Source organism: Telmatherina bonti (genome assembly GCF_933228915.1).
Source record: "Telmatherina bonti genome assembly, chromosome: 20".
Taxonomy (NCBI): Eukaryota; Metazoa; Chordata; class Actinopteri; order Atheriniformes; family Telmatherinidae; genus Telmatherina; species Telmatherina bonti.
This window is the reverse complement of record NC_136618.1, coordinates 25,155,587-25,178,549: the sequence shown is the minus strand read 5'-3', so window position 1 is coordinate 25,178,549 and position 22,963 is coordinate 25,155,587. Positions and strand designations below refer to the sequence as shown.

The following is a 22,963-nucleotide window of genomic DNA, read 5'->3' as shown; positions in this document are numbered from 1 at the left end:
TGTTGACTTTGGATCATCTCAATGACTTAGACCTTCAAAGGGTTAGTAAGAGACTTTCTCACATAATAAAGATTTTTCTTGAGCTATTCATTTCAGGTTGTATTTCCACCTGCTTTTCCTAATATTTTACATCATGGCTTGTTTTCAATAAGAAATACCAAACTTGGGACCACATGAAGTAAAGATGTATTGCAGACTGGAAGCTCATATGACTGGAGGTGTCGTTGTTGTGGTTGCCTGAGCTCCATCCTCTGCATACAGTGAATCATGAACACATTTGATGTCTCCCACCATAATATCTCCACACTGTCCTCCACATCTATTCTAAGAGGAAGAAGACAATTGTACAAGTGGTTTACATATCCACTCAAATGGATTTCAGGACTTTATTGAGCAATAAAAAATATACACCAAGGAAAATACCATTTCCCCTTTTCCTCATATTTATGTTCTTCCATCCCCAAATCTGACACTTCCAGATGAAACAATCCATGATCCAATGTGACAAAATGGGGGTGGGGAAAAAAAGGAAAAAAAAATAGATCAGTCTTCTTAGTTCAACAGTAAAAGTTGAAAACCACTGAAACTGTTTGAAAGTATATCTGTGTGTTCATATCATTCACTGAAAATTTGAAAAACGGGTTTGTTTGGAACGGGAGTGAAATCACAGACTAGGTCGTCACATCTGACTCTGCCTCTTCGTAGAGTTCTGCAAGTTTCTGGAACTCAGGTCCCCAGTCATCAAGGTAGTTATATTCCTGCTCGGACTGTGCGGCGAGAGAGTCTAGCGGACTGACGGATCCTGTAGGTGAGCCCTGACCCTCGAAAGCATAGGTCTGGAGGGAGTCGTAGGGCGGCACGCTGGTGTCCATGTCTGCTTCCATCAGTCTCTGCTTGATGAATTCGTGCACGTCCACCTCGTCCAGTTCCACGCACGGGCTCCTGCGGCCGTGGGGAAGGCCGCAATGATTCCTTGCCTCTGGCCGAATGTCCCGCCGGAATTTAAGCTCCTCTGCGGCAGCCGGATTCCGAAGAGCGATGATGTCAAAGGCCTCTGTGTCCTCCTCGCCGCCGCCTTCGTCATCATAAGTCACCACGTTCTCTCTTATGTCCTCTTCAGAGATGATAAGGGGCTCTTTTTTGCTCCGCCTCAATGTAATGAAGAGAACAACGATTGCTGCAACACAGAAGCATATTGTTTTTGTTATTAGCATGTAAGTGTTGTAAATACCAATAAATAGGAAGATAAACCATTTAAAATGAAAATTTCTGCATTAGCCTGTATTTCTTATCTGTCAACCTTATACAGATTCAGTAAAGAGGTTACCTTATTATAAAACACGTCTAATGGATGTAAGTCAATTGTGTCAACTTTTTGTATCAAGTACTTCATAATTCTGCGAATTCAAGTTTACTTTGAGGTGCCAATTCACACAATGCCAAAGCAAAGCAATGTATCGTACGGTATAAAGAGTAAGTGTTGAAATGTGTGTGAAATGCATCCATCATTATTTAGCCTTATATAGAGCTGACAGAGTAAAGGACCTTTCCAATTCCTCAACTATTTGGCCATCTGTCTGACAGCTTAGCTGAAGTTAGAAGATGTTATCAGAAGAAAGATCCCAAGTACAGTTAAATAAGTTAAATAATATTCATTGACATGCTACAACTTGGAACTTGGTCCAGTTACTAATGAGACGGACGCTTCTTTGCGTCAATGATGACCTTCGTTCTGTCTTATTAGAGGAGAAGAATGACAAAAATCTGTTCTTTTAGCGGCAGAAATGTTGCCTCAATGCAGTAGCAATGAGTGTGAGAAGAAGGAAAAGGAAAAAGGAACAAAACAGACATCAAACTGATGAAAAGGTTTTCATTACAAAGCAGTAGAAATAGGATAGCAGTACTGCATCCGAGAAGGCTCTCAGCATGAGGCAACCTACAGTTTTTATAAGGTGCAAGAGTTGAAAGTGTTTGTGTTTTGATAAAGAGAACTTGCATCACCTCAAGCATGCAATGATGCATTTGTCTGGTCTAATATTGTCTCATGCGATGCATTTCTGCAAACCTCTCATGGCAGCTAGAGCATGTTGTAAACCAACTCTAAAGCCATTTCAAAGAGGAGATCAAAGCAGACTTGGACTCAAATGCATTAACATCAAGCTTGAGTTAAGTCAAACATTCAACTGAAGACTTTATTCCCTCAGTTTGCTTCAAGTATGGTGGAAAAGAACAACTACAATCAAACTGAGTAAGTGGGCCAAAATATTGCTTTAGGGTTTTGTCAGACTTAAAAAATCTGAACCATAAAATTCTTCTTTGCTGGTTGTATTCGTAGACAGATTGATCTGCGAAGGAGCCCACGGGAAAGGAATTGGATGTTCTCTTTTTTGTTATAACTGTCACAACCATTGCAATGGGTGTCAGTAGGGGTGTCAAATCTGACGAATCTGTCAGAAAATGCAGAACTGCAAGCAGAGAACGTTGGCGCAACAAGACGTCTTCCATCAGGCTGTTTTGCTGACCAACCAGATATATCTGCCTTTTCATTGTTACAACACATGTATGTTATTTAAGTATAAACATTTTATCCAAAAAGATTCTCAAACATTGTTTTGGCATTAGATTAGACCTACAATTAAACTGGTCTTTTTCAGTAAAACTTTATCTGATAAACACCAACAAGACCACTTTATAATCCAGGGCATCTTTAAGCGTCCAGTTATATTTGGAACCAAATTAATTATAAGCAGTTTTATTTGTTTTGGGTTTTTTTTCTTTGTTTTGTAACGGCAGGGCCTGTAATGTCACTTTTGTAACAGCTCGGAATAACTGGTCAAATGGTATTATGCCACTACAAATATTCAATGAGTTGGACATGGACATTAGTTTAAATTAAAAAAATTTTTAAAAAAAATGTTACAATCACTAGCTCGACTGCCTCTTAAAAATTATGTTACATCAAATTCATTATAATGTAAATCATAGTGTTGATGTTTTTAAAGATTATGTATGCCTTTAATTCCTCCAATGGGAAAAAAGAAAACCAAGAGAAGTAACTTTTTTTCCATCTGGTGCCCTAACTACCACTATGAGGTTAGACAGGTTAAAAACAAGTTTTATTTCGGAGCCGGCTCAGCTTGTTTTAATATCCCCAATTAGGGTTTGAGAGGTGATTTGGGTCATCCACTGAGCAAAGCTTCCCAATGAAATCTAATTTAGTTTCATTCATTTGCTTCCTTTTGCACATAACAGAGATGGTAGGAAAGCTCCTGAATGCTTTAGTTGCTGGTACACTCACAGCACATTTCAGTCAGTACACCTGTTTAATCATTTGTTAACATAATCAGCCAATCAACCAATCACATGGCAGAAACTCGGTACATTTAGGCATAAAGACCTGATGACTTGCTGAAGCTCAAACCAATCATCAATTGAGGAAGAAAGGAAATTTAGGTGGTTGTTAGTGCCAGAGGGGCTGGGTATAGTACCTGGTAAACTTTCAACTCCTTTGCACCAATTAAGTATTATTTAAGCTCCTCATGTTTGATGTAAAATCATAAGAAAAAGCAGTGCAGTCTAATTTTTTATTTTCCCATTTTTGCTACAGACGGTGTTGGTGAAAAGCCTCATCTTGGAAGGCATTTTCCAGGTTGTTTGATTTCATCTTATGAAAACTCTTTGTATGTTGTCAATACGTGCAAATGCACAAAGAAATAGGTGGTTATTAATAGCTATTTGTGTCTCCAAGGTTTGTGATAATAAAGTTTTATTAATCGCTGGTATTTTGAACATCAGACAACGATTTTTACAGTTCATAATCTGCTTGCAGTGTGTTATTATCCCTTTCACATATCACAATGTAAAACAGTCAATATGGAGGTTTCCTCAGTGGTCCATTAAGGTCATTTCATATGCCTTGCCGATGCTTGCTAAAGTCTAATTATTGTTCTGTTCCTCAGTATGCCACTCAAATCATGAGGGATCTTGATGTATGCTTACAGATACATAGACTATTGCGGAAGTAAATTTATATTGCAGCTATACCCCTGTGGAAAGTGAAGATATTTGACTGTAATATGAATCTAAATCTCTTTAGATGACAGTGTCGAGGTTAACACGTTGCCTCAAACAGAGCAAAACAGAATAAATAAAAATCTGCGCTTTTCTACATTTACCAAGTCTAAAGAAATCGTCTTCATTAATGTGTTTGTTTATAGAAGAAGTGGGTAGAAAAAAAAAAATCCAGATAAGCAAAAGTTGTCAATTTGCATTTCAGTTAGTGAAAAAAGGGGAAAGTGCTTGTTGTTTGTAACAACAAGCACTTCAGTTTACAACAAACACATTACAAATGGCTTTTTTTGTTCAGTTCCTGTAAACTATAACAAAAACAAAGACATTTATATCCAACAGAGTGTGTTTTTATTGATATTCCTCCACTTACACAAGTTAATATATTAATACTGTCCCTTTTTCTACTAAACAAAATTAGCATTAGTAATTGAAACTGCTTATTAATATTATCTAAGTCACGTGCACAAGCCATTATCCACTGAGACAGTCAACAGTTTGCATCCTACTCAAGTCTGCTGCAGACCTAATTAAGGTGGCTTATTAGATGTGCAGAGGTAAAGCCTGGACATTAATCAGACAAACAGAAAACAATCAGGCGGGAACAAATCAGAGACAAGTATAGGCAATAGAGAAATTGAGGTAAGCTTTGTGCTGTGACATATGTTTGTTAACAAACATATCTTAGCTGCCATCGTGACTCAATTTCCCTTTAAAGTACATTCATTGTCATTGTATGAATGACAATGAATGAATGAAAAAAAAAAATCAAACATATAAAGCATTTTGTTTGAGACATATTAGTTTTAAACGTTCAGAGTTCTATTGAGTTGTGTTTAGTCTTATCTAATTATCCATATTAAAGCTAGTTTGCTTGTTAACATTTTTAACATTCAGCTAAATAAAAACTTTTTATGCATTTGTGTGGGAATTAATTACTTTTCCAGTTAATTCCTTTGCATGGATTAGGAACACACCTGGACATTTTTTTCTTATTCCTTTTCAAATAATCACTGATCAAGTTTAAGTAAAGTAATCAAAATATTCCTTTCAGGAGCACAACATCTATACGCTGCAATCCTATCTATGCCTGGCATATGCATGTGATCGGCGTCTCAAAAGACACAAGCCATGGCAAGGCATTAATGAGCACAGCATGCTTTTGTGATCAGAATTCAATTTAACCTGCATCCGCTATGATTGCAGCAAGAACAGTGTGTTCATATTCTGGAGGGCGGGGGGGATATCCACCCAGGAAAGTCTAACTCTATCTGTTCTCATTAGCTTGTACAAACCTAGCACAACCTGTCAAGTCATTCTCTGCAGAGAGGTTATTTTTTCTCCAACCTTTTTGCAAAGGTCTGTGATGTCGCTTCCTTCATACATCTTAGAGCACTGTTTCACCAGAGCGGGCACATTCTGCTATTTTTGCGGCATATCTGTGATGGTTGATTGTAACTTTGGTACCGAAAAGTCACAGGCAAGTCAAATAAGAAAGTGCTGAATGGACTGAAACCTTTTTAATTCTTTTGGCAGGGGCTCACTGACGAAACCTGATATCTCTAGAGGGGAGCTCAAGTCTAGTAGCTGAGCTACAGGATGTGTGAGACACTGAAAAACTGAAACTGGAAAGTGTGAATACAAACGGCAACACGGGTCAACCTCTCTCTGATTTTATCTGGAAGAGCTGAGGATGTCAGTTCTTCTAGCTCATGTTTCTGTTTTTCCTTTCTGTTCTAACAGGATCTGCGCTGCACTGATGTTTCGTAATGCAATGCATGTCTTAAACTCCACTGTTGTCTCCAAACAGTGGCGACGGCCTTTGGTTCCACTCAGCCAGAGACTTTTTTCATAGAGGCGGAAGGCAGCTGTTATGAATATGTATAACCTAACGTACTGCTGTCCAAAGATAGTCGGTCATTAACGGAGGAAGGTGAAAAAAGCAACAGTGCTAATTGACAGTTTTCGTTCGTCCGATCGTGCAGTAATACAAATGCATTGTGCAGAGAAAGGAACTGTAATGCCTCTCGCAGCTGACAGGTTCCTGTTTACACTTTTCAATTTAATGACTTTCATTTGATCTTTCACCTTCAATTTGTGTCACTTTTCAAATCGATCGCGCGTCTTCTGTCTTTCAAAGCAACATGGTCTCATTTCAGAGTGTACATGTAATTATTAGCTGTCGCTGCAATGACATGTTGCCATAGTAACAAGGGATGCACTTACATTGAAGACATGTTTTCCGGCTCTTGTGAGTGGTTGGTAATATTGAAAAGGGGTCCCCTCTATGTTAACATTATTTCTGAGGGTCTTTTTGTATCCATGACTTATCCTTGACATGTGAAGTCAAAGTGTCCTGGTTGCACTCCGTCATGCTTGTGTGTTCCCGTAGCCACAATGTGCAATGTCAAACAGTGTGATGGACAAGGAAAGAAGGCAGGATTGTTCACTCGGGTGTCAATAATTAGGAAATGATTCCTTCCATTAATTGGTTATTTTACAGTCAATCCAAAATTTTACTGAGTATCAAAACTAAATGTTTGAGCCCAACTCTTTGTAAGTCCAATTATTCATGTAGAAAAGAGCAAAAAGAATGTCTTTACAACTTCAGTTAATGTGCCTTTCAGTTTTATTTTGTCCCTTTGTGCAGTCTGGGTTTCTAACTGAGTTAAATGACTGAGACGTTTCCAGGATGCAGTCATGGTCAGAGCTGAGTTTGAATATTTTAAACAGCTGATACTCTCAGAAACCTCTCATGTAGGGATGCAGGGGTTAACCACAAAATGCAGCAAATGCACACGACAAACAAACAATCTAAAATATATATATATACAGCTCTGACAAATTAATGCAACTCTTTTAATTTAGGAGAAAACAACAACCTTAATGGAAAATATAATTAAATTTAACCTGGAAAATGGGCTATTTTCGAGTGCCCCTCAGTTTCTCAGATGAGTGTTTTCAGGTGAGCTCATCTGCTCTTTCAGAGGATCTGAGCTCCTAATTTCCCCACCACCATCTGAAGCCTGATTCTGTTGTTCTATCGTATTGATATGGCTTAATGTAACTAGAATACGATGTAATATAGGGGGCCTGGGGTCATATATTTAATATTTGCACCCTTTCCCATCTGTTCTTAATTACAAATCTAAATAAGATACCATTTTTAATATATAATCAATTTTACAGTATAGAATCATAAAAATACTATGTCAAAATGTGATGATTACTGGATTTGCTTCAAGCACTTTTTGGTTTTTATTAATTGGAGATTTGAGGCGCTACGGAGTGTAAATGTGCTCAAATTGCTGAGTTTTTTTGTAATCATTGTTTTTCCACGAGTTGCTATTTTCCTGTTTATTTAACACTTATCACAGCGTTTTGTGTGTCACCCTGTTCAACACGGGCTGCGTGTTGAACAACTCAGCTTCCATCCAGCCATCCGTCTATTTTTAATTATTCCAATGCAGGGTCTTGAGAACAACCAAGTTTGTTTGAATTAAAATGACTTTCTTCTCTTGCTGGTCTTCCTCTTATTAGCCTGCGTTTGGGTCATTTCACAACTTCCCATTGCAGAAATTTGGCTTTAATTTGTGTGTGTGTGTGTGTATGTCTGACAAAAAAGCCACAGGAAATGCTAACTAAATGAAAAGTCTGGCCTTTTAATGAATGCATGTTTCCCACCAAGTTTCATGATCTTCTCTTGATCAGCAACAACGATTCACATGTTCTCCCACAAGTCACATCATCTGCCTCACTCTGAGTTTCATATTTGAAAAGAGTCGACAAATTTGTTAAAACTAACCAAGTCGACTGAGGATGAAGGTCATCGTCAGAATAACTGTTACCTTTAGAGTCTCCGTTACATGACCAAGAATGTGAAAAATGTACTGTTGTTAATAAAGACCAAGGATGCTGGAATCTCTTTCCTTCAAATCTTTTTGTTTCTTTTCATTTTTCTGTTTTGTAACAATTTAATTGTTTAATTTCTAACCTGAAAAAGTCGAATTTGATTATTTCCAAAGACAACAATCCAAAGTATCGTCCCTCCTTTGAAGAACTGGGGCGTGACGTGGGAGTTCTTCTCTGGGACCATTGGTAAGCAAATATGGTGACACCCATCTGGTCTGCCACCTCTCACCCTTCCACTGTCCATCAACAATTATTCTTTTGGTCAATACAGATGGTTCAACTATTCACTGCACTTTAATGGTAACTCTGGCCATCTTCTTGTTCTGTTTTCCAATATGAACATCTTGACTTCACTTTTGACTCCATACCACACCATGTGCAAGTAGAGTTGCAACTTGAGGAGGTGAGGAAGGAAGAAACAAGATGGTGGACATGTACTGAGGCAAAATGAGGCAATCATGCTTCAGTGTGAATCGTTTTACATTCACATTTAGCCTGTTAGAATGCATGGATGCTAACAGGACCATTCCAAAGGATACATCTGTGTAACCTTGCCTCCTCTCTCCTCATCTCTAGATGCATTTTAGGAATCAAGGCATCCTTCAAAATGTTTTGCTGAGATCGATTTCTTTGATCATATCAGCAGGGTAGAGGAGAGGGGAGCCCAGGCAGCACAAATCTGACAAATGAAACAATCATCATGTCTATGAACATAATATCTTGCACTTATGGGAGGCTGCAGTTTTCTAATATTGTATCACTGAGACATAGAAGATTCCTGATCATGTAAAATTATTCCCATTTTTTAATAGTTATAAGAAATTATAGAAATTGAGTTTTGTGAGCTTTTTCACTGAACAAAATGTTCTTGACTTTCTCGTGGCTTTTGTGAGTAATGCATGCAGCTTCTACATTTTTAACTTTCCAGTTCTGACTCATGACTACAGGCCTGTGGCGTTGACGTCTGTAGTCATGAAGTCATTTGAGCGCCTGGTCCTCCCTCATCTCAAGTCCTTCACCTCCCCCCTCCTGGACCCTCTGCAGTTCGCCTACAGAGCCAACAGGTCTGTAGACGATGCCATCAACCTAGCCCTTCACTTCATCCTGCAGCACCTGGACTCCCCGGGAACCTACGCTAGGATCCTGTTTGTGGACTTCAGCTCTGCATTCAACACCATCCTCCCTGCTCTGCTCCAGGACAAGCTCTCCCAGCTCAACGTGCCCGACTCTACCTGTAGGTGGATCACCGACTTCCTGACGGACCGGAGGCAGAGCGTGCGGCTGGGGAAGAATGTCTCCACTACTCGGACTATCAGCACAGGATCTCCACAGGGCTGTGTACTTTCTCCCCTTCTCTTCTCCCTGTACACCAACTGCTGCACCTCCAGCCATGACTCTGTTAAACTGATCAAGTTTGCGGATGATACCACCCTCATCGGGCTCATCTCTGACGGTGATGAGTCTGTCTACAGGAGGGAGGTAGACCGGCTGGTGTCCTGGTGCAGCAGCAACAACCTGGAGCTCAATGCTCAGAAGACAGTGGAGATGATCGTGGACTTCAGGAAAGTCACAGCTCCCTCTCCCCCTCTCGTCCTGACAGACTCCCCCATCACCACTGTGGACTCCATCCGCTTCCTCGGCACCACCATCACACAGGACCTGAAGTGGGGGCCGTCCATCAGCTCCCTGATCAAAAAGGCCCAGCAGAGGATGTACTTTCTTCGGCAGCTGAAGAAAGCCAAGCTGCTGGCCCAGATGATGGTGCAGTTCTACACGGCCATCATTGAGTCCATCCTCACCTCCTCCATCACCGTGTGGTACGCTGGAGCCACGGTCAGGGACAGACACAGACTGCGGCGCATTGTGCGCTCTGCTGAGAAGGTGATTGGCTGCAGCCTTCCATCTCTCCAGGACCTGTACGTCTCCAGGACTCGGGGGCGTGCAGGTCGGATAGCAGCTGACCCTTCTCACCCTGGACACAGACTTTTTGAACCACTCCCCTCGGGCAGGAGGCTACGGTCCATCCGGACCAGAACCTCACGCCACAAGAACAGTTTCTTTCCCTCTGCCGTTGGACTCATGAACACTTTATAAAACATTGGACTCATCACATGGTCACTTTACACCTGTCACTTTATTTCTCATACTAGTATCATCTTTCTACTTGCACTTTTTTTTTTTTTTTTACTTGATATACTTATTTCCTTTGTATGCCCTTTTATTTTATATTACATTTTTAAAGTTTTTTTTTATCATAGCTAATATTCTTTCTTTTATACTATTACTTTATTAATGTTATATGTTGCACATTAGCATCGAAGCAAATTCCTAGTTTGTGAATTTTGTAACTCACTGACAATGGCAATAAAATTTATTCTGATTCTGATTCTGATTTTATTTGAGATGATAAGTCGTATGAGAGTATAAAATATCGATCCCTTCACACCGTTACAGAAATGCAAATGAACTGAAAATGAAGAAATTCAATAGTAATTCATGGGGATGAACAGGAATGAGAGCGGGATACTCATCAGCCTAATAATTGGCCACCTAGCATGCATTTAGAAATCTGATTGGATGTTCAATTGTAAACAAATGAGGTTTTATGTCCTATTTAAACCAATTTTTCCATTTTTTTTTAAAATAAAAAAAAGTTAAACCATTCCCACCTTCAACTGTTGTAGGTTATTCTTGTCTCTGCACTTTTTTCTGAATGATGATTCTTCATTGTCACAACATTCTCCTCTCTAGTCGCCCTTTCATTCAGCTTCCTATCGTCGTGTTCTCCTTTTGGAAGTCCTTTACATTCCTTCTTTCTCCTGCTACCACCAAACTTTCTCATTCAAAATTCTACATGTGTCCCCCCCCATGTCCATTCATCTTCTTCTCCTTCTCTGTCCTTGTCATACACTTTCAGCCCCTTCCCCTCTCTTCCCCTGCCTCTCTAAGGTCCATGTCCTCTGTCCTAGCGCTCAGGATATTTGTTCCCCCAGCGGCCGCCCCAGCTTACCCAGCAGGATGACAATGCACAGCAGGATGGCGATCAGAGCCCCCGTGCTGAGACCCGCAGAGGAGAGGAACGCCTCGCCTTGGCATATCCGGATCCTGCCGTGGCGCTGGCATGGGCACACCCGCAGGGTCAAGGTGCTGGTGCCACTTAATGATGGCTCCCCACCGTCCCACACCACTATGGCCAGCTCGTACAGCTCCTGGGTGAGGCGGTTGAAATGTTGCCGCTTGGCAATGATGCTGGCTGTGCTGTCTATTATGAAAAAGACAGAGGGAAAAAAAGCAGTTGTTACAGAAAATTATACGACCTTGAAGAAGGCAATTACCTGCAAATTTTTAACAATTGTCTTCAATACAGAAAAAAAGGCAACATTCCATTAGGTTAGACATCTTTTGCTTTTGAGGTTTTCTGAGCAAGTATTTTTTATTTTAGAGTTTTACTGTTTCTGCAGCTTCCCTGTGAGCTGAGGCTAATTAATGTCAAAGATGATCGTTTACTTTTTTAATGTGCTGCAAAGAACGGTTCACCTTGCTCTTGAAGAAGCAACGGAATAAGTCACCTAGATAAACAAATCTGAAAAGGTTGAGTTTGTGTTGGGGGGGGTAGCAAAAGGAGGAGTCTCTAGAGGGAGCATTTATGACAAGATTGAACAAACAAGATGAAAGAAATGAACAAACAGACTCGCACAAATGCACAAATGTGAACTGAAAATTAGATGATGTGACTTTTGGTTGTTTTATCCCACCAATGAGATTTTTTTTTTCTCTTTTAAACTGAATGCATTTTTTCCAAATACATACAAATGTAACAGAAAAATCCAGTTTATGCACATATTGCCAATAAAATAATGCGGTAAAATCTTCCAAATAAATGTATACCAGCAATAATGGATATAAAAACAGAAAATCTATGAGACACACAGCAGTCTGTGTCACATGTGCAGCTTGCCAAAGAAGCCGCGCTTACTTAGCCTAGCTTATTTGGCATCAGTGGAATGTGGACTTATAAATGGATTATATCATAACAGCTCAACAAATTTCAGACTGCAATCACAAGAAAAAATGGATTTAATTGAACCAACCTCTGAAACTTAGAAAACACTCCAACAAAGATATCTACTTGAAAACAACACAGGCAATACCCCTGTCAGAGGTACTATTAGCCATCTGGCAGTATTTCTGGTAAAGTTGTCCATCTTTAAATTGTGCTGCAGTGATTTCCACCACGGTCTGTGTGACGGCCCCACCACCACTTGTTCTTTAGTTTGTTTGCAGGTGCTGAGTAGATTGAGCAGCAGCATGAGTTACACCTGGGTGTACAGTATTCTGCCTATTTATGACCTTCACCTGCCCGCAGTCGGTATGTCTCCTGGGTGGGGGTTGGAGATCACCTCTGCACTGACAGGCTCAGCATATTTTCTTGTTTTGTGCACTACATCCATTTTAATGCATCTGCTCACAACCTACACTACAGATACTGGCTTGACCACGTTTTATGTTTAGTGTTTTTTCTTGTGCTAGCCTCCCTTATTTGTTCCAGTTTTGAACCTGGCTGTTTCTGCTTTTGTTAAATGAAACAGAACCTTACTAAACTTAATGAGTAAAATCCAAATCTGTTATTTACTACTTTAACATATCACAGCCACAGTGAGTTGTTGTGGCTAGATGGCTAGCAAAACTGTCTAGGCTAGCTTGTTAGCTAAATTTAAACAAGGATGTGCTCTTGTACCTCCTGCAAGATTCATAGTGCGGATATCCCAGTGAGATTACATCCATTTCACACTTTTAAATGCTCAGATATCTTGCCATGAAACTTACAGCTGCAACCTGGACTCTCTGTTAGACTCTCAGATATTACAGTTCTTGACAGGACAATTGGGAAAAGACTTAAAAGCATGGCTTGTTTTGCAGGGTTACAGGAGAAAGTTGCTTCTTACTAAAATTAATAAATCAGCACAGATTAGCTTGCATCTGAATAAACCTCCAAATTTCCAAAACAATTTTGTTTTGGACAGATGAGGCCAAAGCAGAAATGTATGATCATAATGCACAACAGCAGAGACTTTATACTCAATATCAGGAACGGTGGTGATGATGGAGGGCGGATGATCTGCTTTGCAGCCACAGGACCTGGGCACCCTGGAGTCATTGAGTTCACCAGTATTTTACAGTAAAATATGGACATTTTAGAGCATAAAGAATAAGCATGAGGAAATAAATAAATTTTTTAAAAAAAATTTATATACATATATATACACACACACACACATATATATATATATATATATATATATATATATATATATATATATATATATATATATATATATATATATATATATATATATGTGTGTGTGTGTGTGTGTGTGTGTGTGTCAGCTAAAGGTAATCCTACACCTGTTGAGTCATTAGATGTTAAGTCTTTTATGAACTGTTCCTGCTTTTAATTTATTTTTGTAATATGTTTTTTTTTCTCCACCTTCAATTGCTGCTAATATTTTTTCTTTTTCTTTTCTTTTTTTTCTTTTTTTTTTTTTTTTTTTTTTTTTTACTTTTTACCCTGGTTTTACCAGGCTGGACTAGCTGTATAATGACAGATGGCTGGAAAGCATCACTCGGTTAGTTACTGTGCTGTTGGGTAAGTCTGGTACCTGGATGAGTCATTTTGGAGTCTCACAATGAACTTACAAAATAAATAGAAAACAAACAGATAAGCCATAGCACATCGATGTATGTTCATGCTATTTAAGTCCTAAAAATGTTGAATCGTGCCAAGGGCAACCTTTTCTTTCCACCCAGTGAAACACCTCCACCGTGCTGTACTATTGAGCTGCTGCTCTGAGACTTTGGCTCCCACTCCAATCTTTGCTCCATCTATGAATAATTATAATGATCGACAGTTGGAATGACAACACGTACTTCAAGCTTTATTAAGTCAGACTCTACATATCACCATATCAGCAAGCAGATGGGTTGGGGGTTTGAGAGAGTGGAGTGTGCAAGATGCACATAGCAAGGAAGCGAGACGGGGACTGGAAGATGAGGAGAAGGAGAAAAACAAAAGGGGTAAATGTGTGTGAGGGGGATGTTTGTGTGTGTATGTTTAAGTTGTGAAGATGGAGATAAAGGTTGAGCTAAAGAAGAACAATCAAACTCTGTATATATGATGCTGCACAGTGAATAACACCATAACAACACACATGAGATGTCTTGCATCAGTTATCTCATGTTAATTTCATGTTGACCTGCATTTCGTCATAGGTGGGTAGAGGAGAGCAGTGTGTTTGTTGATTAACACCACTGTGAGATAGCCATCTGCAGCCACAGTGCATCCATGTAGGGGACAGAGGGCAAGCATTCAGTCATATTTTAAGTCTACTCTGACAGCTGCCACTGCGTGACATTACCTGCAGAACAGAGCGGGAGACCACTTAAGAAATGAGGGCTAATGTGCTTTTAAGAAAATGTCAGGCTTCAAATGATTCTTGTTTGGTTTTCTGTCCTATACGCACACATGTATTAGTATGCACTGCATGTGGAATTCCTCCCTGCACTGAGTGTGTTCAGACAGTACAGGCAAATGGCCTTGTTTTCACTTTTCCAAAAGCATTAGCATGATGAGAACTATCACTTGCATAACTTTTGTATCACTTATGGATTCCAGCCTCTCTGTTTCAAGATATGAAGTTTAATAGAATTTCACAGCAGAGGATAAAAAAAAAAAAAAAAAAAAAAAAAACAACAAAAAACAGGCATTTCGGTGGGAACTGAGAGGCTGTGTGATATCTGCGACTGCTTAACAGCTGCAGTTTGTCACAGTTTGTGTACCTACAAGTTTCAGCAATTGCAAATGCGTAACTGTATCAAATCAATCACTGCCATAGTATTTACTATATGCTAAGTGTCCATATATTTACAAAATAGCTCACTTTCCATAGAAAATAAACATCGTGATAAAGAAATCAGGCAAACAAAAATAAATCAACAACAGACGCATGCGACGCAACCATGTCTCCACAGACTTCACACTTGCCTACACATGCTCTTAACTGCTTTCCTTGTGAACTTTGGTGGGTGTATGTAGGTGCCGCTGATGGGAATCAGCTTCTCTCCAGTTGGCACTTGGAACTTAACAGAAAGTGTTGTGGTGCCACTATTTTGGGAATGGAAATATTTCAGGTCACGATTTATATTTGGTGCATATAATGTTCATGTTGTAACTGCAACTGGAAAGAAAATATACCTTTTACTGAATGTGGTTTAAGGGTTCCAGGCATTTATATCAATACTATGGTTGTTACTGTTCTCATACAGCAATAAATGTCATCTTTTTAGATGTAAAGTTCATACTCTGTTAAGGATATTCAAAAATTTGCATATATTAAAGAAAAAAAAAATTCTGTTTCGCTTGATACGTACATTTGTGACTTTGCATTCTTATCCTTTGCTTGGTCCTCTCATCTATTAATCTGCCATAATGACTCTGTCTGTCTTCTATGAAATTTGTCTGATTATTAACTTTAATCTGGGGATTTTTACTTCTCTGGATAAAAATATTTACCTGTCTGAGGAAATTTGACACACTTTTCATTTAAAACGTGCAGGTTGGAATTTGCTGAACTGTATTTATTCATCCAGTAAACTCCAGTAACTTCTAATGAGGAAAAAAAAAAACCTATATTGCATTAGATTATCTGATATCTGAATAAAGACTGAGAAAACCTTAAAGCTCCCAGAAAACTGCTAAAACTGCAGATTGGCTTGCAATTATAATATATACTTTTCCGTCAACCACCCCAAAGGTTTTATGTATTGAAAACATCTGAACAAACCAAAAGACTTTTGGAACAAAACAGATAGTATATTTAGGCATAACAAGACCACGTTAAAGCATGGTGGAGGAGAAATGAATGAGTGAATATGTAAAAGACAGAATTTAAAAAAAAAAAAAAAAAAAAAAAAGGTGTTGCAATGATTTAGTCAAAGTCTATACGGAAAACTGATTGAAAAGCTTCTGGATTTTGGTTTAAAATCTGTCAAATAAATAACAGCTCAGTGAAGTGTAGTAGTTTACATGAGGGCGCACTGATTTTATGACTGAAAAAGTATCAATTCATATGATATCCTGATACTGAAAATCTTAAAATTAGTATACATGCCTTTATACACTGCTGTGAGAATACAGCCTTACATACTGCCAAATGTCTCAGTGTGACTCCAACTTTAATAACATTTTATATATAAATTATTGGCATTTCCCTCAGCATAGCAATACATCATAAGGCATATGTTATATATATATTTTGCCTTTAAAAAGAGGCTTCTACATTTAATAAGGATTAGCCTGACTCAGTAGGACTTCATACAACAGGCCTTGCAGTGATAAGGCATCGCTGCGGTTTGCCAGCTGGTTTTAGCTTATTCATGACACCCTCATGTTGTATTAAATGGTTGTTTCTGTAGTATTTCAGGTAATTTTCCTCTTGTATCCGTTTGCAGTAAAAACCAGAAGGCTGGGAAACGCGGCGCCATATTGGGTTGCTCTTTTAAGCAGCAGCAAATCAAGTTACAGTTCTGCTGTGTCTGCTGAGGCTGTCCTGCACACACCATGCATCTGCATTGCAATACTGTTTCATTTAAGTACCAGGAAGTTATTGCTTTCAGCCTAAAGAAAGTAAATATTGTGTTTTCTATAAATTTGAACAGTTGAATTGTATGATTATCTCTTCTGATTGGTGAAACTTTGACCATTTCCAGCTCTTTTCCATGTAACTTCTGACAAAAATGAGCAAGTGACAAGCTGCTCAGTCCTCCACATTCATCCAATAAGTGTTGAGAATCTTGAAGTACAACATCCACTGCAAGAGAAGCCTGGATGACATGGAAGCTAATTAAGCATCCCATGTACGGCTTGACAGCGATCTTTTTTAACTCAGCTGATTAACTGTAATTTTGTAGGGTCCTCTTCATGCACATGGAAAGAAGACGCCTTCAGAAATCAATTGAACTACTTAAGTATGTGGTTTATTTACAGATCATAGCCTCAGTTTAATTGCCTTTTTAGGCGAAAATGTCATCAAATGTGACAGATAACAGGATCAAAGAGGCATTCAATTTTCTGTCATTGGAAAGTAGGTATAGTTGAGTTGAATATATCAAAAGGGACTTTAACAGAATGGGTTTAACATAAATTGCTTTCCCAGAGCAACTGAGCAAAATATCTCCCTTGTTTTTCAGCTTTAATGGCGCCGCTAAAATGTTGTAGGAGTTTGACCCGTAATTATTGCTGCACATCCAGTACTTGAATCGAAGCATCTCGATGATAATTCAGAATTTATAGCGGCCTGGTATCATTTTCACAAATAAAGATTGGAAGAAAAAAATCATTTAAGCTAAAAAATGGACATGTAGCTGCTATGTCTCTCTAATTTTGTGAACAAGAGCAGCTGCAGGTACAAGTCTCTGTAGAAGAATAACACCAATAGTAACAAGATATCAGCTATGATATGATCAAGCACTTGAGATGTCTCCCAGAAATAAAACCATAACAATTTAGTTAATGGGCTCTTTCAAAAGTCAGGATTTCCAATTATCAGGGGAAAAAAAAAAGAAAGAATGAATCAGTTTCAGATATAATTGGGCATTCAGCTCCAGACATGGCCGAACATTCAACGTCTCCAAACTAAATCCTTTCCTCATGTGAAAAATTCACAGAGTGCACAGAGTCACAAATATTCAAGTTTCAGGAAGATCCTTTTGTGAGCAAACTGTAACTGAGACGGAAAAGAGGTCATGAGAGAGTTAGTGGTGTGAGTGACTGAGAGGGATTTTCAGCAGTTGCACAACAACAGAGGGAGGTATTAGGCCTTGGCAGAGACCAGCTACCAACTGTTAGTCTGCAACAACAGCAATGAAAGAAGCTGCTCTGAGTGTGAAGAGCTTACTTTAATTATCAGACACACAAGTCAACAGTAGGGTGCATCGCGCCTGTCTTCCTTACTCAGACACTGTGAATACAGCAAATAACTTCAAAACACAGAAGCAAGACGCTGCGTTTTCTTCTTTTTTTTTTTTCATTTTTCGTTCAAGTGGGGATGCAGCTTCAAACTGCAGATGACTGAAGTCACATGGAATCTAAATGCAGCAGCTTTACTTTTCAAAGATTTATGTAAATAAGAAAAGGTCGGAGAATTTAGAGGTATGAGCATATTTATCACAATAATTGATGAATTATAGAATTATAGAATCATCAGAATTGGGTGGCTGTAGCTCAGGAGGAAGAGCAGTCGACTTATAACTGGGAAGTTTAGAGTTTGATTCCAGGCTTCCCCTGACTATGTGCCAAAGTGTCCTTGGGCAAAACACTGGACCCTTACTTGTCCCTCGATGTGCCTATCGTGGTATGAGCGTGTATGTAAGTCACTTTGGATAAAAGTGTCTGCTAAATGACTAGAATAGAATAGAATCAATGAGTAAGTAAATAACAGGTCAGGTAGCAGAGAACACTCTAAAAAGCTAATTAGGTTATTTTTACTTCCGTTTTTGGCCCGAGACTGACACTTTTTTTTTTTCCAAGGTTGTTTCTTGGAAAGGCAAGTGTATGAGTAATCTTGAAGAAGGCATTTAACTGCTCCAGTGGAGCAACGCTTCGGTCAACACAACAAGCTGGAGGCGCTTCTGGGCAACAGCCTCATATTTGTTCAAATAAGCAAATATGTTGTTTCAAGAACTTCAAACATGACCATACCAAGTTAAAGAAATTAAGCTGCAATCATAAGCAGATTTTTTCACTGTTAGCAGGAGATTTACAGGAAATTTTGTTGTGATTTTAAAAAAGTAAAATGTAAATGTAAAAGTATAGTCAGAAAAAAAGACTACAACAATATTGAGGAATAATTACAATTTCCTTTAATCTAGTTGTTGCAAGATGTTTCAATTTAAATTCTAGAAAAAGTAAATATGAAACTCAAAGCAGTTGGAAGCATTTATTCTGTCTTTGACTCACCAAGCAATGTTGAATTAATTTAGGTAATATTCCCTGCATTCACCAGTAAAATCTATGACTGTGGGGGGGGGGGGGGGGGGTAACAAAGTAAAAAACAAAGCAAAACAAAACACAAACAAGATTAAAGATATGATTTTCATTTACACCAACATTAAGAGCAGCTGCTCCTCCACATCGAGCGGAGCCAGTAGAGGTTGTTCTGGCATCTGGTTAGGATGCCTCCTGGACGCCTCCCTGGTGAGGCACTTTGGGCACGTCCCTGCGAGAGGAGACCCCGGGGAAGACCCAGGACACGCTGGAGGGATTATATGTCTCAACTGGCCTGGGAATGCCTTGGGATCCCCCCCGCAGAGTTGGAAAATGTGGCTGGGAAGAGGGAAGTCTGGGCTTCCCTGCTTAGGCTGCTGCCCCCATGACCCGACCCCAGATAAGCAGCAGAAAATAGATGGATGAAATTTATTACATCTCATGCAGGATTGGATCTGAGGAAAACAAGGCCCATGGAATATAATGCAGCAGGGGCCAAAACACAATTTGAAAGTTGCTAATAAAATTGCTTTGATGCAGCTGGTACTTTTAAAACAAACATTAAGTTTTAGGATAATAATTTTGCAAGATTGGGAAACATTTTTACAAAGTTTTGATTTTAAATTAAGTCTTTTAAGCATTTCACGTACACTCTACACATAGCAGATATCGTTCACCCTGTTCTCCTGGGTACTTAATAGTGAAATGAAAAAATACTTTTTATTAATCCCCAAGGAAAAATGATACTCATTCATTCATTTTCCGAACCGCTTATTCCGATTCAGGGTCGCGGGGAAGCTGGAGCCTATCCCAGCTGGCTTTGGGCGACAGGCAGGGTACACCCTGGACAGCTCGCCAGTCCATCGCAGGGCCACACACACAGAGAGACGAACAACCACACTCACGCTCACACTCACTCCTAGGGGCAATTTAGAGTAACCAATTAACCTATCATGCATGTCTTTGGATGGTGGGAGGAAGCTGGAGTACCCGGAGAGAACCCACGCATACACGGGGAGAACATGCAAACTCCACACAGAAAGGCCACTGACCAAACCAGCCAAGGATTGAACCAGTGACCTTCTTGCTGTGAGGCCACAGTGCTAACCACTGCGCCACCGTGCAGCCCATGATACTCATATGAACCAGAATTAATCAAAGACTTGCATGGAAGAATTGGCTCCAAAAGTATGCTCTGGTTCCAAAATCTGAATACATACACATACACACACACACACACACACACACACACACACACACACACAGCTTTAATTTCTCCAATCCAAATACCCCAACAAAAACCCTGCAAGGTTGGTTTTAAAATATTGGGACAATATAATAAAATGAAGTATCACGGTCACAGATTTTGTCTCTTAACCTGACCATACATTCTGTTTGTTTGCTGCCATGACCAGAGAATAGTTGGCAGACATTCAATGTCTTATCATCTGGCATTCACCATAAACCGCAATCCCACTGCAACACTTTGTCCAACCATCTTTCCTTCACACAGCATATGGCAAGTCAGCAGAAGATGTTGTATGCAATATTGAAGGTTTTTTTTTTTTTTTACATTTTTCTTTTGTGTTGGTAAAACCTAGAGCTAACCGATACAATAAGCATATTTAGAAAGTGTTTTTCACAACACAGAGAATCACAGCCACAGTAAAAAGCCAAAATGCTGGCCCTGAAATGTTTGGAAGAGAACAGTGTCATTACAGCAATATCGCTATGAATATTTTACTATTATTCATTTTTAACAGTGAAATTGTTTCGTCTTGTTTTGCAAATTAGATGAGATGGCAATGGTTTAATGAAAATATGAGGATGACGTAAAGGTAGTAGTCAACCTTTACTCCTACAATGTCTTTCCTCATTTTCCCCTGTACGTGCAGGTTCAGACTTTCTCTGGATTATCAAGTGTAAAACTGGAACCATTCCTGTAGTCTTATTGTAAACTGGTTTCATTCACCCCTTTGCTGTAGTTTCACTCGTTTAACCCTATTTGAGTGGAAATGGTTCTGAGATCGGGGGTTGACGTCTCTGTCTGCATCTCAGTTTCATAGAAGTACAAACAGAAAGATTTAAACTGGGAACCAAACCAATTTAGGCGATTTTAACAGCGGGCTAAAAAGACCTATCTTCTATAGTCACATTGACATTTTTTTAAAATTATTTATTCATTACTCTATATCTGTTGTGAGACCGTCCTTTCTGTTTTTATGCACTTCTCTGGCTGACCAATGCATCCGGAGTGCTGTGAACTCTCCTTCTCAGTGGGCAACTGTGAGATCTTCTGGCTGAGAGCTTATAAAAGCCATGTGATTACAGACCACCCTAGGGCTAGGTATTCACCTGACACTGAAATGGTTGCCATGGTAACACCTACAGCGAGCCATGGGCAGGCACAATATAATACACAGGAGGCGGAGAGAGGGAGCGGCTGAGTGGGTAATCCATTTGACAACACAATGCGCAAACATGCCAAAGCGCTATGACTCCCATGTTTCATGCAGACCAGAGTCAAAACAGATCCCAGCGGCATTTGAGCCTTCGCGTGGTTACCATACCCACTTGGTAGAAAGCATATTATTATTGCACCTCAAAGGTATGAGGAAATCAGCACAGCTTATTGAAAGCTGGAAATGTGAGCAGCGCGGCAGCCTCTGTAGGCTGAGTACAAAACTCATAAGAAATGCAAACAAACAAACTGATTACATTAATTACCTTCATTGTCCTTGAGGGTGAAGTTGGGATTAACCGGTATCTGGCTTGGTAAAGCAAAAGAAAAGCGCTGTCCATTGGCAAAGTCATCTTTATCCACCGCTGTGACAGTCTGGATTGTCTGTTTGTCAAAAAAATAAAGGAAGAAAAAAAAACCCAACAAAGTTAATTTTACTTTCCACAGAGAATTAATTAACTTTTTCCACTTGGAATCAATCACTTAATTGCATGCCCAACAACAACAACAAAAAAAGATGATTTAGTTTCCAAAGAATCTCTTGTGAGTTGTTGGCCATGACTGCTCAGAGCATCATCCCCTCTGACCCACAGCCTAAAGGTCCGGGGGCATTTTCTTCTTCACCTGTGTATGGAGCCTGAAGGCAAGTGTCTGCTTGGGACGCTTTTGGCTTCTGCCAAGGGGAAGCTGGCATCTAGCAATGACAGGGGGTGCTCTCAGGGCAACTTCCCTGCCAGTTTAGTCAGACTGCTATGCTTAATTGGTAAAGAAGCAGTGAAAGTGAAGACAGCACCAACCTGACGGTCCCTGCCTCCATTTGGAGTATACTTTTTATTGGTATGACCTTAGGGCTGCTGTTGTGCTCCTTGTGTTTTTGCTCGAACCTCAGCTGTGTTATGGTACTTTTTAGTGCCTGATTCTACTTGTGTGAATGTAATGATTGGATGGATAGCTGCAGTTTGTCTTCCAATGATGCCTGGAGTCACAATGTTTTCTTTTTCATCACACTGATACGTGCGGCCCAAATAATCAGGACAGTGGTTGTTTGTAAAGCAGAAGATGTGATAAGGCTATTAGTTGGTAGTTTAAAAATGACTGCTTAAATGGGTTTAAATTTGTAGTAACCTAATATGTTTTGAATGACTCTTTTTGTTTAAATTCTTATTTAGTAATCTGTAAGGTCACTGATAGAAGTCAGCGACTTTGGCACTGTATACTGCGCAGAACTGTGGGACTGATTGGCCATTTTGGGGAAACCAGTGTTCTGCTTATGCAGCAGTTAAGAAGGTCCTGTGTGTCTTTTATTTATCTTTGTCTTATACAGCATTTCTGAAAAAAATATTTCATTTTTTCAACATTTTATCAAGCTGTGTCCTCTGCAGCAGCAGCAGCTTCGTGAGCAGCTTGATGAACGAGATGTTGAGGGAACTGGTGAGCTTGTATACCGAAGAAATTCACAGACATGGTTACTAACTGCAGAT

General features: G+C 39.5%; 1 protein-coding gene across 1 annotated transcript in view; it reads right to left on the bottom strand.

The window, feature by feature from the left end:
• Positions 1-671: 671 nt before the first annotated feature.
• The window catches only part of LOC306770617 (cadherin-18), a gene marked incomplete at both ends in the record, with an annotated part of 95,551 nt that continues 73,259 nt past the window's right edge, over positions 672-22,963 (bottom strand). The window contains 3 exons of the mRNA XM_079259504.1: positions 672-1,177; positions 10,991-11,242; positions 21,749-21,866. Of these exons, the coding sequence (XP_079115630.1) occupies positions 672-1,177; positions 10,991-11,242; positions 21,749-21,866 (876 nt within the window). The remainder of the gene's footprint in view (positions 1,178-10,990; positions 11,243-21,748; positions 21,867-22,963) is intronic.